Source organism: Triplophysa dalaica, chromosome 24 (assembly GCF_015846415.1).
Source record: "Triplophysa dalaica isolate WHDGS20190420 chromosome 24, ASM1584641v1, whole genome shotgun sequence".
In the NCBI taxonomy this organism is placed as follows: domain Eukaryota; kingdom Metazoa; phylum Chordata; class Actinopteri; order Cypriniformes; family Nemacheilidae; genus Triplophysa; species Triplophysa dalaica.
In genome coordinates, this window is record NC_079565.1 from 4451900 (window position 1) to 4467569 (window position 15670).

General features: G+C 35.3%; 2 protein-coding genes across 2 annotated transcripts; both read left to right on the forward strand.

Annotated features, from left to right (window-relative positions):
* The first annotated feature begins 244 nt into the window (after nucleotides 1-244).
* LOC130414519 (aminopeptidase N) lies at nucleotides 245-8304 on the forward strand. Its single transcript, XM_056740461.1, has 20 exons — nucleotides 245-774; nucleotides 1577-1719; nucleotides 2576-2709; nucleotides 2889-3015; nucleotides 3091-3245; nucleotides 3341-3454; nucleotides 4005-4148; nucleotides 4251-4316; nucleotides 4393-4458; nucleotides 5298-5470; nucleotides 5575-5651; nucleotides 5817-5950; nucleotides 6034-6089; nucleotides 6569-6716; nucleotides 6792-6883; nucleotides 6974-7084; nucleotides 7278-7445; nucleotides 7577-7717; nucleotides 7827-7908; nucleotides 8076-8304. The coding sequence occupies exons 1-20, from the start codon at nucleotides 245-247 to the stop codon at nucleotides 8226-8228; spliced, it is 2814 nt and encodes a 937-aa protein (XP_056596439.1). The 3' UTR covers nucleotides 8229-8304.
* A 1432-nt stretch (nucleotides 8305-9736) lies between these two features.
* LOC130414521 (hereditary hemochromatosis protein homolog) lies at nucleotides 9737-14754 on the forward strand. Its single transcript, XM_056740462.1, has 7 exons — nucleotides 9737-9860; nucleotides 10532-10783; nucleotides 11482-11760; nucleotides 13127-13411; nucleotides 13487-13621; nucleotides 13737-13766; nucleotides 13908-14754. The coding sequence occupies exons 1-7, from the start codon at nucleotides 9806-9808 to the stop codon at nucleotides 13952-13954; spliced, it is 1083 nt and encodes a 360-aa protein (XP_056596440.1). The 5' UTR covers nucleotides 9737-9805; the 3' UTR covers nucleotides 13955-14754.
* Nucleotides 14755-15670: the final 916 nt, after the last annotated feature.

The following is a 15670-nucleotide window of genomic DNA, read 5'->3' on the forward strand; positions in this document are numbered from 1 at the left end:
GTCCTCGCCGTGTTTGTTTTTCGCATCTTCCCACGATTCTCAGTCTGTACATGTCAATGTAGATATGTGCCATGATAATAAATTATCTCAGAGCACTTATCAGGTTACCAAATTCTTGCACTGGCTAGTATCTACGTTAATGGATCAGCCATTATTGTCGGGGAGGAGAAAAGGTGGGAAGATTTCAATAAAATCCTCTTCGAAATGGAGATCTCCACTGACCTGTGGTGAATCTGATCCAAACATGACGAGAATCCATTTCAGCCCAATGTGCATTGGATGCACTCTTCTAGGGGTTGCGTCGGTTGCCACCATCGTTGGATTGTGGACGGTTCAGCTTCTTCCCTCTACAGACCCGCCCGATGAGCCATGGGACCAGTACCGTCTCCCAGACGCCCTGGTTCCAGACCACTACAACATCACTCTTTGGCCCAGACTCCAACCCAACATAGACGGCCTGTTTGTCTTCACTGGAAAGTCAAGCGTGGTCTTTAAATGCACAAGGGAGACGGATCTCATCCTCATTCACTCCAATAAACTCAATCTGACCTCAGAAGATGGATGTCTGGCTAAACTCTCCACGCTTGGTAACACAGCGCCACCTTTGATTCAGAAGACCTGGATGCAGAGGACAACGCAGTACCTTGTCATACAATTAAAAGGCAAACTAAGTGTAGGAGAATATTATGTGCTTTACACGGAATTTGTGGGTGAACTTGCAGATGACCTGGCTGGGTTCTACAGGAGCGAGTACTATGAGAACGGAGAAAAAAAGTAAGTCCGGTCATTTTAAAAGTTATACTCTCGGGTGGCAGATGGGAGAAACAAATCAGCTATCGAGGCCATTGGATGTCACATGTTAGTTTGATGAGCCCATCAATAGATTTATGTCTGTAACCTTTGCACCATGAAATAAAAGTGAAAGATTACTTACTGGAAGTTTCTGTGTACACATGGGGTTACGTAACATATTATCACACGTTACATGCTCTGACAAGTTTCATTGCTTGTTGGTAGAAAATAAACAATTTGTTTCCCCAAAGTGGCATACGTATAATCAGTGTTGGGTGTAACTAGATACTAAGTAATTTGTTACTGTAATTTAATTACTTTTCCTTTGAAATAGTAAAGTAAGGGATTACTCTTAATTTTTCTGTAATTTAATTACAGTTGCTTACGAAGTAATTGAAGTAAATACTATGTAATATATTCAATAGTGGAAATTACGTCAAAATGATAAGTTTAACTTTAAAATGAGCGCTTCAAAGTATCCTTCTCACATTTTTATACTTTGGTCAGTTAATAAGAATACTGCATGTTATTTATTTGAATGTATTAAATAAGCCGTTTCATGTCTTGAATCAATTCTAATCAAGGTTACTGTAGGATATAGAGAGTAATTAGTAATAAGCAATTAAATAGTTTTTGGAGAGTCATTTTGGAGTAATTTGTACAGTAATCTAATTACACTATGTAATTGGTAACTAGTAATGAATAACTTAACTTACCCAACATTGCTTATAATTCAACTACATTTAATCCTTTACTGTACGTATAATTCTAATATTTTATGCAGGATTGTCGCTACCAGTCAGATGCATCCCACTCACGCCCGCAAAACCTTTCCATGTTTTGATGAACCTGCAATGAGAGCTGTTTTCTACATGACTCTCATTCATGCCAGAGGAACCGTGGCGCTGTCTAATGGAATGGAAATTGGTCAGTTCTGCCACACAAACATATTGTTAGATATAGTGATGTAAAGGAAATGTCTCACAAAACTATTTTACGAGGTGGCTAATTTATATAACGATTAGTACGTTGATTCGAAAAAAAACCCAATAATAAAGTCTTCCCCTAAAATCTAAACCTGGTGATTAAAACATACAACCTAAATTCTTCTAGTTTTTTGTTTAATTGTAGGTGTATTGATTTTCTTAAATCATGTTATTAATATAATAAAGTTATAAATATTACAAATAAACATTTTAGTTTCAATTTATCTTTAATGTTCATTTTAGTTGATTTTTTAGCTATTTTTGGTAAAATTATTATTTGTTTATTTTTACATTTAGTTTTATGTAAGTTTTGGTTTAGTCTATTATTATTTATAAAAAAGTTCATTTTATTAAATTTAACATTATTTTTGAACAATTAATCATTTAAAATTGAAGTCATTATTAAGTGATTGATATATTGTATTAATTTATATCATTATTTTACATGTAATATTAATAACAAGATAATATTTTAGTATAATTTTTTTTTCTTCGCAATCTAATATTGTATTCAATAATATGACATACTAGCCATTTGCTTTCTATTAACATTAATGTTAAGTCGTTTTAGTTAAGCATAATATCCCTGGTAGGAATAAAAAATTAGCCACCTCAAAAAAAGTTACAAATTACTATGATGTTGTGTTGAACATTGACTTCAAAATTGTTAAAATGTAGGACTTTTCTCCTTTTAATTCTTTAACACCTCTATAGTGTTAATTTTAGTGGGTTAAATAAACTAATGAAATAAAGAAATCAATGTACACATGGTGCTGTAATGTCTCTTTTACGTGTAGAGAAAGTGGACACAATTCTTGATGGCCAAGCTGTTACAGTAACAACATTCGAGCCGACGAAGAAAATGTCCTCTTATCTATTGGCGCTGGTTGTCAGTGACTACACAAACATTACATCAGCGAACGACACTTTGGTATAGCCATCACCTTCCTTTCATATTTCACAAATGTTTACAGCTTTAATGACCAATAAAACTTTCAGATGTGCTGTACGATGTATGACAAGATACAAATCTCACATTTATTGACCACAAAATGCACCTTGAAGCACATTTGCCTGTAGTTCATGACTTTTATTGTGTTTGCTGAACAGATACGGATATGGGCTCGTGACACAGCCATCTCTGATGGTCATGGTGATTACGCCCTGAATAAAACAGGGCCCATTCTCAAGTTTTTCGAAAGATATTATAGCGTACCGTATCCATTATCTAAATCAGGTATGTAGAAAATCTATAAACATGAAGAGATTTTATTTGTCCGGATGTAAAATATTACTAATATCCTCTGTGAAGACCAGATTGCACTACCTGATTTTTATTTTGGTGCGATGGAGAACTGGGGCCTGGTGACTTACAGAGAGACAAATCTTCTGTATGATCCTCTCATCTCTTCAAATGCTAACAAGGAGAGAACAGCCACCATCATAGCTCATGAACTGGCTCACATGGTACATGATTTGTACAGTATGTATATAAAAGGGTTTCATTTGTCCCCTAAACACTGTTAACATTGATATTATGATTTGTCTGTGGTTTCGGTCAGTGGTTTGGCAACCTTGTGACTCTGCGATGGTGGAATGAAGTTTGGTTGAATGAAGGTTTTGCCTCCTACGTGTCATATCTCGGTGCGGATTTTGCCGAACCATCCTGGAATGTGGTGAGTGTTTATGAATAAATAACATCACCTGTCGAATAGATTTTACAACAGCTTCCGCAATGCATTTGGGGTGCGAAGCTTACTTTTTGTCACTATTGCCAATTGCTGGGAAAGTTAAAGAAATTAATAGCCATAAATTGATAAAAAAAGGAAACCAGAACACAAATTGTAGTTGATTAAATGGTTATAATGGAAATTGTTTTGGTTTAAATGGAATAATGGTTTAATGCTAATGTGTTGGATTTTCTTGATGGGATGGTATCTGAACCAATAAAATAATATTAAATTCTATTGGAATAGGCTCCATAATGTCATTTCATGGTTTTAATGGTGAACAGCTCAGGGTTTATACTGCAATTTTCAAGGAAAACCATTAGATTTGTATTCAGGTTCTTTTTCAGCATGAAAATATCTGTTTCTCTTTATCACAAAAACATTGAGAGCCATGCTGAATGATTCACAGCCTAAATGTAAACGTAGATTATGTGGTTTTTCATATTGGCGGCTTGGGATATGTGTTTTGAGTACATCTCTCTTACCATTCTCTCAGAAAGATCTGATCATCCTCAAAGACGTTCATCGTGTTTTTCCCTTGGATTCTCTGGCCTCCTCACACCCCCTGTCCTCTAAAGAAGAAGACATTATAAAACCAGAGCAGATCAGTGAGCAGTTTGATGCCATCTCTTACAGCAAGGTTAGACATTTTTGACAACCATCACTTTTTGATTTGTATAAACACTATTATTCAGTAACTGACACAAGGAAAAACTTGTGTTGTGCTGTCTTTTATCTATAGGGGGCGTCAGTTCTGAGAATGTTGTCAGACTTTCTCACCGAGCCTGTGTTTGTCCAAGGACTTAATGTGAGCTTTTTATAACTACAATCTTATCAATCTGATATTTCCTGAGAAAGTAGTTAATTCACTTTTTTCCCAAAAGACATATCTTACCAGGTTTGCCTATCAAAACACAATAGGTGAAGACCTGTGGGACCTCCTCCAATCTGTGAGTTACGTCAATGATATTTAAACCCAAGTTCGAATGATTTAACCAATATTTTTATATTTAAAGGAATAGTTCACACATCACTCCTCATGTTGTTCCAAACCGTTATGATATTTGGAAGAATGTTGATAAGCAAACAACGTTGGCCCCATAGACACAAAACCAAGGAGACATTTCTCAAAATATCTTCTTTTGTATTCCACAGAAACAAGGTGTCACATGAAGGTTTTGAACAACACGAGGGTTTATTTTGGGATGAACTATCCCTTTTATACAGTGCTTGAATTGAACCAAGTCTTATGGGGTCCCCCTCACAAGACTTTTTTTGGTGGGGGTTAGTCTCGCAATATACAACTGATACAAAAACACAATATATTTGATTATGGTATGCAAAACTACATACTATTATATATATATATATATAGAAGAACAGGCTTCTTTCCCTGTCCTGCGCTTAGTGGTTTTTAGACGTGGGGCGGATTGTTTCAAATTTAAAGAGACATGACAACTAGCCCATAAACAAACGTTATAAACATTATTGTAAAAGATTAATTCACGAAATGTACCACATCCATTGCATAAATTTAATCACATTTATCATTATAATTTTTACCCAAATACAAATATCTGAGGGACTCCCCAAAGTCCATTTTTTACTTCTGAAGGGGGATCCCTAATGCCTTATTGGGAGTCCCTGATCCCCCCAGCCCCCCTTCAATTCGAGCACTGCTTTCATATTAGAATGACTTTTGTAGGTTTCATATAGAAATTTTCTCGTACTGCCCTCTAGTGGTGTCACCACAAACAATAATAACTCTCTCAATAAAAATCATCAACAGGCGGTTGATAACACTGGAATAGCTCTTCCCTTAAGTGTCAAAGGCATCATGGACCGCTGGGTTCTTCAGATGGGCTTCCCGGTGATCACGGTCGACACTGGAACAGGTCAGGTGTCTCAAGAACACTTCCTTCTGGATCCTGAATCCATAGTGGAGAGACCATCTCCATTCAAGTAGGCCTGATTTTCAAGGCTGTCTTAGCTACTAATAGTATTGTTGTTAATGTCTTCAATATCATAATATCTTCAATACTGTGTTCTCTTCATGATCTTTATAGTTATGAATGGATTGTGCCTATCAACTGGATGAAGGTGGGCGTGGAGCAGTTAAGGATTTGGCTTTTGGTAAAAACGGGTATGAAGTCAAAATTATATTACAAAAAAGTGTATCATTTTAAATGGCATAATTTGTTTAAAAATCAATTCATATTCTTATTGTAGATGCTCTGAATATACAAAAAAACACCTGAAGCATTTTAAAAACTGTATACAACTAAAGTAAAAATCGTTGTCTATGCAGCTTTTTACAGTGAAATGAAGACGGCTGGAAATGAGTGGGTTCTGGTCAATCTGAACATCACTGGATATTACAGAGTCAACTATGATAATGTGAACTGGGAGCGTCTGCTGAATCAACTAAATGATAACCATGAAGTCTGTACGATACAAAAATAAAAAAACTCACTTGTGATGGATTGCACAGCTTTGTTACCTCATCATTTTCCCTTTTTTTACAGGTCATACCAGTTATCAACAGGGCTCAGATAGTGGATGATGCTTTTAACCTTGCAAGGTAGAAAACCTACAATACAATTAAAGGGACAGTTCACCCAAAAATGAACATTCTGTCATCATTTACTCATCCTCTTATTATTTCAAACCTGTATGTTTTTCATTCTTCTAAAAACATGGCGGTACGTATTGACTTGCATTGGTTTTGTATCCATACAAGAGGTGAATGGTGACTGCGCTGTTTGGTTACCAACATTCTTCAAAATGTCTTCTTTTCTGTCATGTGGAAGAAAGTACCGGTATGTTATAGTATGTCTTGAAAGAAAGTTTGAAATGACAAGAGTGGGAGTAAATGATGACAAAACTCAAATTTTTTGGTGAATTATCCCTTTAAATTAGGGTAGAATTTATACAATAATTTACTAGTGCACATTTCTTTCTCATCCGTGAGCTTGTATGGTATTTTATTTATTTATTATTTAAATCTAATTTGACACAGATGCATACAAAGGACCTAAACAGAGTTATCATTTTTTACAGGGCTAAGATAGTTCCTGTCACTTTAGCGCTTAGATCGACAAAATACTTATTTCAAGAAAAAGAATATATGCCATGGGAGTCTGCGCTCGACAACCTGGATTATTTCAACCTCATGTTTACACAGACCGATGTCTATGGACTTTTACAGGTCTGTCCACAATTTATTGTTGATTCTATGATTTTTCATTGTATATCCTAATTCATTTTGTTGTTGTTGTTGTAGAACTACCTCAGGAAGCAAGTGATCCCCCTTTTTGCACATTTTAAAAATATAACTGAGAATTGGTCACATGTACCCAGTGGACATACAGACCAGTAAGAAATCCATACATTTGCATTTGTAAATGTTGTATATGTCATGAAAAATGATGTTTTACTAAATAATTAACATATTATTTTCTGTAGGTACAACCAGGTTAATGCGATTAGAATTGCCTGCAGTACCGGTGTGGAGGAATGTCAAAGTCTCACCTCAAACTGGTACAGACAGTGGATGGATAAACCGGACCATAACCCGTGAGTTTCTTCTCTCCGTTAGAGCTTTCTGTGCAGTTCCATCTTCTAGTAAAGCAATATGATGTTGTTACGACAATAAAGTAGAAAACAGACTTCATGTGTACATACTAAATCTATGCACAGAATCTTAAGGTGTAGGAAGTGCAGTTATGAATGTTTTATTATAGATCTAATTCATGAATGTGTTATGAAGGATTCATCCGAACCTGAGGTCTACAGTGTACTGCAGTGCCATCGCTGCAGGTGGGATTGAAGAGTGGGACTTTGCCTGGCAGATGTTTAAAAACGCCACCATCGCCATTGAAGCTGATAAACTCATGAGTTCTTTGGCTTGCACGAAAAATCGCCTACTTTTAGAAAGGTTTGCATGATCTTTTCTTTATTAGTTTTGGCCATATTGTTTATTTCTGGATTTGGATCCCAGTTCAAAGATTACTAACCGCTGTAACAATACTGTATAGATGCTTTTTGATTATTCTTATTTTTATAAAGGTATCTTGGATACACACTGGATGCATCAAAAATCCGAAAACAGGATGCAACATCTGTTATTGTGTATATTGCGAATAATCCAGATGGTCAGATTTTGGCCTGGGACTTTGTTAGAAATAACTGGGAATACATGTTCACAGAGTGAGTTTAATGGAATAAACTTAACACAGTTTATACATTTTTGTTGAATACAAGACTGTATGTGAAATACGGTTCTGATGAACAGGATGAACCTGATTTCTCTTCTTAGGTATGGCGTGGGTTCATTTAACTTTGCCAGCCTCATAAATGGCATAACAAAAACATTTTCATCTGAATTCCAATTTAAGCAGGTGTGTGTTCTTCCAACAGTAAACATTAAAATCATTGATTCACTTGTTTAATTAATGCCATTATATTTTACTAATCGAACTCTTACATGTCATGGTGTGTGTTAAATTCTAACAAGCGGTCTGTCTAATTCATTTCTGTATATCTAACCTCTCACGCGTGTGAAAAGCTCCTGGAATTTCAGAGTGATCATTCGGAGATCGGTTTTGGATCAGCGACAGCAGCTCTGAAGCAGGCCATCGAGACCACAAAAGTTAATATAAGATGGATGTCTGAAAACCAGAGAGATATCACAGACTGGCTTGTGGCTGAAACTGCTTGAACACAACAGATACTCTTAATGATATTAGCATTTAAAACTATTTTCATTTTCAAGTCAAAATGATCTTTATTTGTATGTAATAAGAAAATTATAGTAGCTTGTTAATTTTTTGGTAGTTAATAGTTCATTACATAGTTTATGCATTTAAATAATGTAGATTAATGTAATTTGTAACATGGTCTGTCTGAGTACTCGATTCTGATTGGCTGGATAGTGTGCATTAAAACTGTTTGGAGTTCTAGTCAGTTTGATCACTGTTCTCTCTCTCAATAATCAGGTCAAATAAATGTTCAATGACGTGATAAAAGCAGGATCATTTCAGGAAGCTTTGGGTTTCTGGATTTGGTCTGTCTCGGTTTGTTGTTTCTTTGTGTCATTCCAGACAGGCTGGTCGATGATGAGATCAGATCTCTGTGTGAAGCACTGGCTGTTGTCAGACTCATTGTGCAAACAAAAATCTCACTGGAATATTACAATTAATAGCAAAATTAATTTTTTGAAATGTAAACTGATTTTCTATGATATACAGCAAAAGATAGAAATAACTGAATAATTTTGGGCTAATGAAAATACAATTTTTTTAATAATTTTGGCGACCACTGTATCTCATTCAAAAGAGAAATTAAAGATTAGGTAATGAATCCTCTTTAGGTTCATATGTACTGCATGTTACTGATAAGGTGTAGACCTCACTCAATTCTGTTTGGAAGATTTCTGACACTATTTTATAAAATATTTTGAGATTCTAGTTTTGTCACATGCACGTAGCGGAAATTCTTTGGAGGAGCTTATCAAAACCGTTAAACTAGAACGTCTGGTTTAACAACATATTGGGGGGTTTCATTATGGAAAACACCAGGCAGACAATTCATGGGCAACAGCTCTGGTGAATATTCCTACAGTCAGCATGCCAATTGCACGCTCCCTCAAAACTTGAGACATCTGTGGCATTGTGCTGTGTGATCAACGCACTTTTTATGAACATTTTAGAGTAGCCTTTAATTGTGCCCACCCTAATGCACACCTGTGCAATAATGATGCTTTCTAAGTCCAGCTCATGAAAAATGGGGGCAAAAACAAGTGTCATTTATTCAATGCTTAAAAATATAGACTTAAAATACTGTATAGAATTAAGTAAAGAGTGTTACATAGGACTGTTAATTTTGTTTTTTTATTTATTAATTTTGAGGAGGGAGGGAGGTATTGGGAGAAAATGTGTAAAACCATGAGGAGCATTAGTTACATGCTGTGTTTGTAATATTCTACTCTGTTCTCCCTCAAAAAAAGAATGTTACATAGAAAAGTATACAAGAAATTCAATGATGAACAGTAGAAGTGCGAACAGGTGTAAAAGCATTGGATGAGAGACGTTCAGCGTTATTAGTGGGTATTAGCAGAGATGCCTGGGAAGGAGGAAGTAAAGTGATTCTTATCCTTTCAACAGATGTCAGTAATGCACCGTTTAGTGTGGTTCACCAATAAACAAGACATGTACTTTCAGTTTTGGTTTAAGCAAAGAATGCGGAAGAGCTGAGGTATTTTTGGTGAACGGAAACAAGTCATATAAATGTTATAATATGTACAAAATACTTGTGCTATTTCTGCTCTCACTTCCAACAGCAGTTCCAAAAGGTAAGATTTCAACAAATCTAACCCAACTACTTTTCTGCGTTTTGACCCAATGTAGTAGCCTGAAACAATTAGGCCTGAAAAGGACCAAAACATTAGAGTAAAACTAACAATAAAAACAAAACCTTATTAACTTATATTTTTAATTATGTTTAAGCATGTCTAACATGAAATAGGACAACAATAATCTTTCCTCATTATCATTGTCTGTTTATTTAAAATTGGTCTATTATTGGATTTGAACTGAAGTCAATTTATACCCAGATGGCAACAAAGATTCGGCACAGATCTGGCCCACATGCGGCTCAAATGGAATCCACACAAACCAGATGTGGACCAACTCTAAGTGGCTGTCTGTGTGAAACACCTCTTGTTTTCTTTGTGTTGCTCTCCGTATTTAACCTCATGATTTCCTGGTGACATAGCAACTGATGATACAGTTAGAAAAATCTTTGAGTGGAGCCAAAACTCTTAAAGCTTATGTTTCCCAGTCCTCATGGACAACCCTCCCATAATATTTTTTGATAGCTTAGTCACATCTAGTTAGATGGCTACCAATTGTTGATGTTTAAGAGGAATCATTTTTTTGGATAAAATAGTAATCTCAATTTATGTATTTAACTGCTAGCATCACAGACTACTTTAACAACTTTGAACTTTCCTGTTGCCTACAGGCTCTCATTCTTTTTGGGTGCTTGCAACTTACATTAAAGGACAAAGCCCCTTTCCTCAGTTCAGTTACACATTGATGTTGGATGATGTCAGACTTCTGTATTATAACGGTGATACAAAGACCTTCATTCGAAGAGGAAACACAACAAATGAAGATTCAGCATTGGATCCTAACCTTCTCATTAAAATAACTGACTCTATAGAAGCATCTTTTATAGAAAATTCGGAAATAGCAGTTCTAAATAAAACCAATGGTAAGTATTGTGCAATCATACCATCATTTCAAGTTTTGACAAACATTCGAACGCATAAACAAGAACAATACAGGCTTTTTCCAATGATCAATACATACACAATAGGATGTAAAAAAATTAGCTGCAATGCATCGGTTAATTTCATTTTCAATTATACATTTGTCAGACACTTTCACAGCAGCTTAGGTACACAATTTGTATATTTCCAGGCAGTTCGATTTGAGGATTTTGACATGAGGGATGAGTATGGATATATTATCAATAGAAAATGTTTTGTCAAGCACCACTTCTTAAGGCAGACTTCTCAAGCCTTACCAAAAGCTTTTCTAAACAGAAAAAACAGAAAAACACTAAATTAGCAATTTATGGCTCATAGTTGCTTGATCAATGCTATGAAAAATAATATTAATTTAGGCAAGGCAAGTTTATTTATATGGCACATTTCATACACATGTGCAATTAAAAGTGCTTTTCATAAGATTCTTTACCGTACTTTGTGTCTTTAGACCTCTTAAGTCAAGGTATGTGTTTATCTTGTTAGTTTCATCCTTGTTACCAAACACAATTACTTAAGTTTGTATTTATTTAACTTAAGGAAGTTTTGAGACATCCAGCTGTTAATTTCATCGATGCACTGGCAAAGAGACTCAATAGGCCTTTAGTCATTGGGTGAGCTTCAGCTCATTATTTTTTTTCAGTTAAAGGTCCTTTTCAAAAACTGGTTTTGTGTGAGCTGAAGGACAACAATGAACCAGGACAAATGATCACACGGGATGCTTTTGATGGTTCCACCACAGATGAGCTGCGATATGTAAACAAGAGCTTTACATTCCGAGGTTCTTTAAATATCACAGCTGAGGTGCTGAAATTTCATCTTGACATCTCTATGTGGCGCCATGAAAATTTATATTACCCAGCCTGCATTAAGACTCTTAAGGGCTTCCTTGAAAAAAGGACAAATCAAGTAAATAGAAAAGGTAAGACGACTTCCAAGCTTGAAAAATATGAAAAATAAGGACAATTAAAATGCTACTCGTGTTGTAATTCCTATTTAGCTTCCTTATGTTGTTCTGCTAGTAACACTCTCAATCCTTTGTTCTTAATCTGTGTGGATTTTTTCCTTGTTGAAAAGGTGTAATAAATAGGGCTTGTTTATTGTTTTATACTGTTGTATGAGGTCTACGTATGGCTTTTGGGTGATTTTTACATTTTAAAAAAATCAATACCAATGATTAATATGCTATTTTCGACACAGGTTTTGAGGCCATCTCTACAAACGCTCGGTTTCACAGTTTTCGCACGGCATTAGTATTATCTGGAGACCTCCTGTGATTTATAAATGACCTCCCCACATCAGTATTTCATGTGATGCATTCGCAAGGATGATTTTACTCCAATTTACCGACTTATTTCCCGGATGTGATGGCAAGGTTTTGTGTAGTTTGTATAGCCTATAGTTGTATTGTGTTTAATGACATCTGACCGAACCTGTCAGAATTTGAGACTTGTGATCGCGAACCAGACAAAAGATCACTGCGATCACGGATCTCAAATGTTACGACAGTTTCCATGATAAAAAAAACTAACGGGAGACTCCCGGTTACTTATTGATATCACCCAGCACCCAAAATAATACCAAAACACTTCAAAACAGTCTCCATTATTCGCAAACGGTGGATAAAACCTTGACAATTATATATGAGTCTGCCAAAGACAACCACTGCAATTAATACAAATGACAAGAGGTCCCCAGGTAATACAAATACCGTGCGAATAGTACTCAGGGGACATCAAGCGATCTCTAACAAAGCAATAGTGACGCATAGTACTAAAATGTTTTACTCACATAAGAGTGCTGCGCCATTCCTATCGGATCCAATATTCACGGCACAGCACTGCTTTAAGTATTCGTTGATATTGTTTCTGTGTGGAGGCCGTGTTCAACCTATCAATGTAGATAGGTGCATTCCAGAACCTGGCGTTCGCTGGCCTGAAGTCAGTTACAGATTTAATCTCAGTAACAAGGGCATTTTCAGTTCTGACACTTACATGGTGTTGGCGTGAATACGATCCCCTCTTATATAACAAAAGCTCGGGTTAAAATTGTGATTTTATTTCATGCCTCCTTTAAAACAGAAGGTGAAGAGTATTCTGTCGGGGGCGTGTTTAAGAAACAGACCTGCAGATATTAATTAAGACTATTTGTACCACATTGCGTTAAATAAAATGGCCAGGATATTTAAGAGCGTTTCAATAAAGAAAGGAAGACACACAGTACAGTTTTGAAACATAAATAACGGAACGTGAATATTTGGTGATCTGTCTACCACCTTTTTTTCATAGTGAAACCCAAAGTCAGGATTCTTCAAAACAAATTGTCTTTTGGGCCTCATGTGAGTTGCCTGGCAACAGGATTTTATCCTCGTCACATCAATCTGACCCTGTTCAGAGACGGGCAGCCCGTATCTGATCATGAGATCACTGGAGGAGATCTGCTGCCGAATGATGACGGGACGTATCAGATGAGAAAGATTCTGAGGATCAGCGCAGAAGAAGAGAGAGAGAGACACAAATACACCTGCACTGCCACACATCTCAGTCTGGACAACAAACTGGACATCACTTTAGGTATATAACACTGAATGAAAAAAAAAGGTTTTCTCTTAATCTGTACGTGAACATGAATCATGGGTTATTTTTCAGAACTTGATCATGGGACAGCAATGAAGCCGGTGATTTCCTCAGTGCTAACAGCTTTGGCATTGCTCATTGGGATTGTGGTTACAGTGACAATATGGAGATATGCATGTAAAAGAAGAGGTGAAAGAAATAGAAAAGGTATTACGAAAAAGTATATCTGGATCAAATAAATCCTGAAGCTATCTTTATTTATGATGTAGCCATTATTTGTGGCTAATAATATATATCTTTTTAATCTCCTTGGATGCTTTAGCTGCTAAATGTGCATATTCCTCTGCTTCTTGTAAGTATACTTCTTTATAAATATTTATTGTTTCTAACATTTCATAAAATTGCACACTAAAGAGAAACATTTTCTTGTGTATTTTTTGTAGGAATTTTGGTTTTGATGTGTGTATCTTTTAATTATTTAACTCTTTTTCAGCATCTGAAGAATGTGTGGACACAATAACACCAACATCGACTTTATGAGATGAAAGCCACAGGAATTAGATGAAGAAACATCTTCATACAAAGATTAAACAGTTCAAATAAAATAAAGGAAAAAAATTCAGCAAACTAATTTGCATCAGCATAACCTTAAGCAGATGCTTTTTAGTTTACACTGTAAACTGGTATGTTGTAAATGTGGTTTTTGATTTTAGAAGATATTTTTCGAAAGCTCCTTTTTTGTGGTCCGCAGAGGAAGAAAGTCATAAAGGTTTGAAAGTACAAGAGGGTGAGTAAATGATGACAGATCCTTTTTGGGTGAAAGAAAAAGGATTTTGCTGAAAGAAAATGAAGTGACTTGTCATTGAAAGAGTTGTTAATATTTCATATAGTTCACAAAGGTTTAATATCTTGATATCATTAAAGTTGTTTTGTTGTGATGAATAGTTTTCTGTGAAATCACTATGTGATTAGTGTTTGCTTTGGTTTACACCAGCGCCATGTTTTTTTTATTCATTGTATATAGTTGATATTTTCATTGTAAGTTTCTATAAAATAAACTATTTATCAATAAATTCCATAAAGTATTAGTGCCTGTTGGTAGACCTTGCTAATCAGATCATTAAGCAAAATTAACAATCTTGTTAATCTTACACTTGTTTGTTTTTAAAGCTGTCTAAAAAACTGAGCAGGTAAAGTAGAGCTACTATAGTGTTATCAGTCTGGAAAAGGTGTTCTATTTGTCTTTGTTTTTTGCTTTTGTCATTTTTTGTTATATTTTACAGACACGATTTTTAAAAATTCAACAAGCCTTCCAGTCTCAAATAAAATAATTGAAAGTCTGTGTCATGATACGTCTATTTATTTATTATTCTGACAGTAATACACTTAAAATGGGGAAAATGTGAAAAATACAATGTTAAAATTCAAACCTCAATTCAGGCTATTGAAATGTATGAATAATTCTCGATATTGGATGATATGAAACATTACAAAGATAATAAAGTTTTTAGCTGTATCGCCCATTCCAACATCGCCCACGTTTGCACCAGTGCCTCAGCACACCACAGCCATAAATAGGGAACTGGCAACCACAGGAAGATTCGGAGCATTTTTTTTGCACAGGCGCTTCAGTCCAAGCAATAAGTAGTCAACTTTGGCCTTTTCTGTAGATTGCCTCTATGTTCTTTGTCCACTTGAGTTTTTTTGTCTGTGCCGTTTTAATCCTGAAGTCCTGTACAACCACAATGAATTCAGGCACCCTTTCTTTCTACAAATTAAAACTCAAAAACTCTGGTTGTTTTATTTTGCTAAAAATAATTATCTTTAACTTTGGTGGTTATTGAACAGGTTTACTGCAAGTAAAAAATCTGAAAAAGCAAATGCAATTATTTTCCAATCTTTTTTTTAACTTTTCACAATATTGCACCATCTATAAATGCAAACTTCAAGCGTACAAATACCTTTCATATTAAATATATATATACATACGACCATACCAGCGTAACAAACACTTATTTTACTACTGTGACAGGCGGACAATATTAATTTATTATTAGAATTTTGATGTTGATAATGAAGTCATATTTTTCACCGGGTTTCCACGTTTATATTTCCTGCATTAAAAACAAAGAAAGAACAAATGCTTGCTGAAAGAAAATGAAGTGACTTGTCATTGAAAGAGTTATTAATATTCCATATAGTTCACAAAGGTTTAATATCTTGACATCATTAAAGTTGTTTTGTTGTGATGAATAG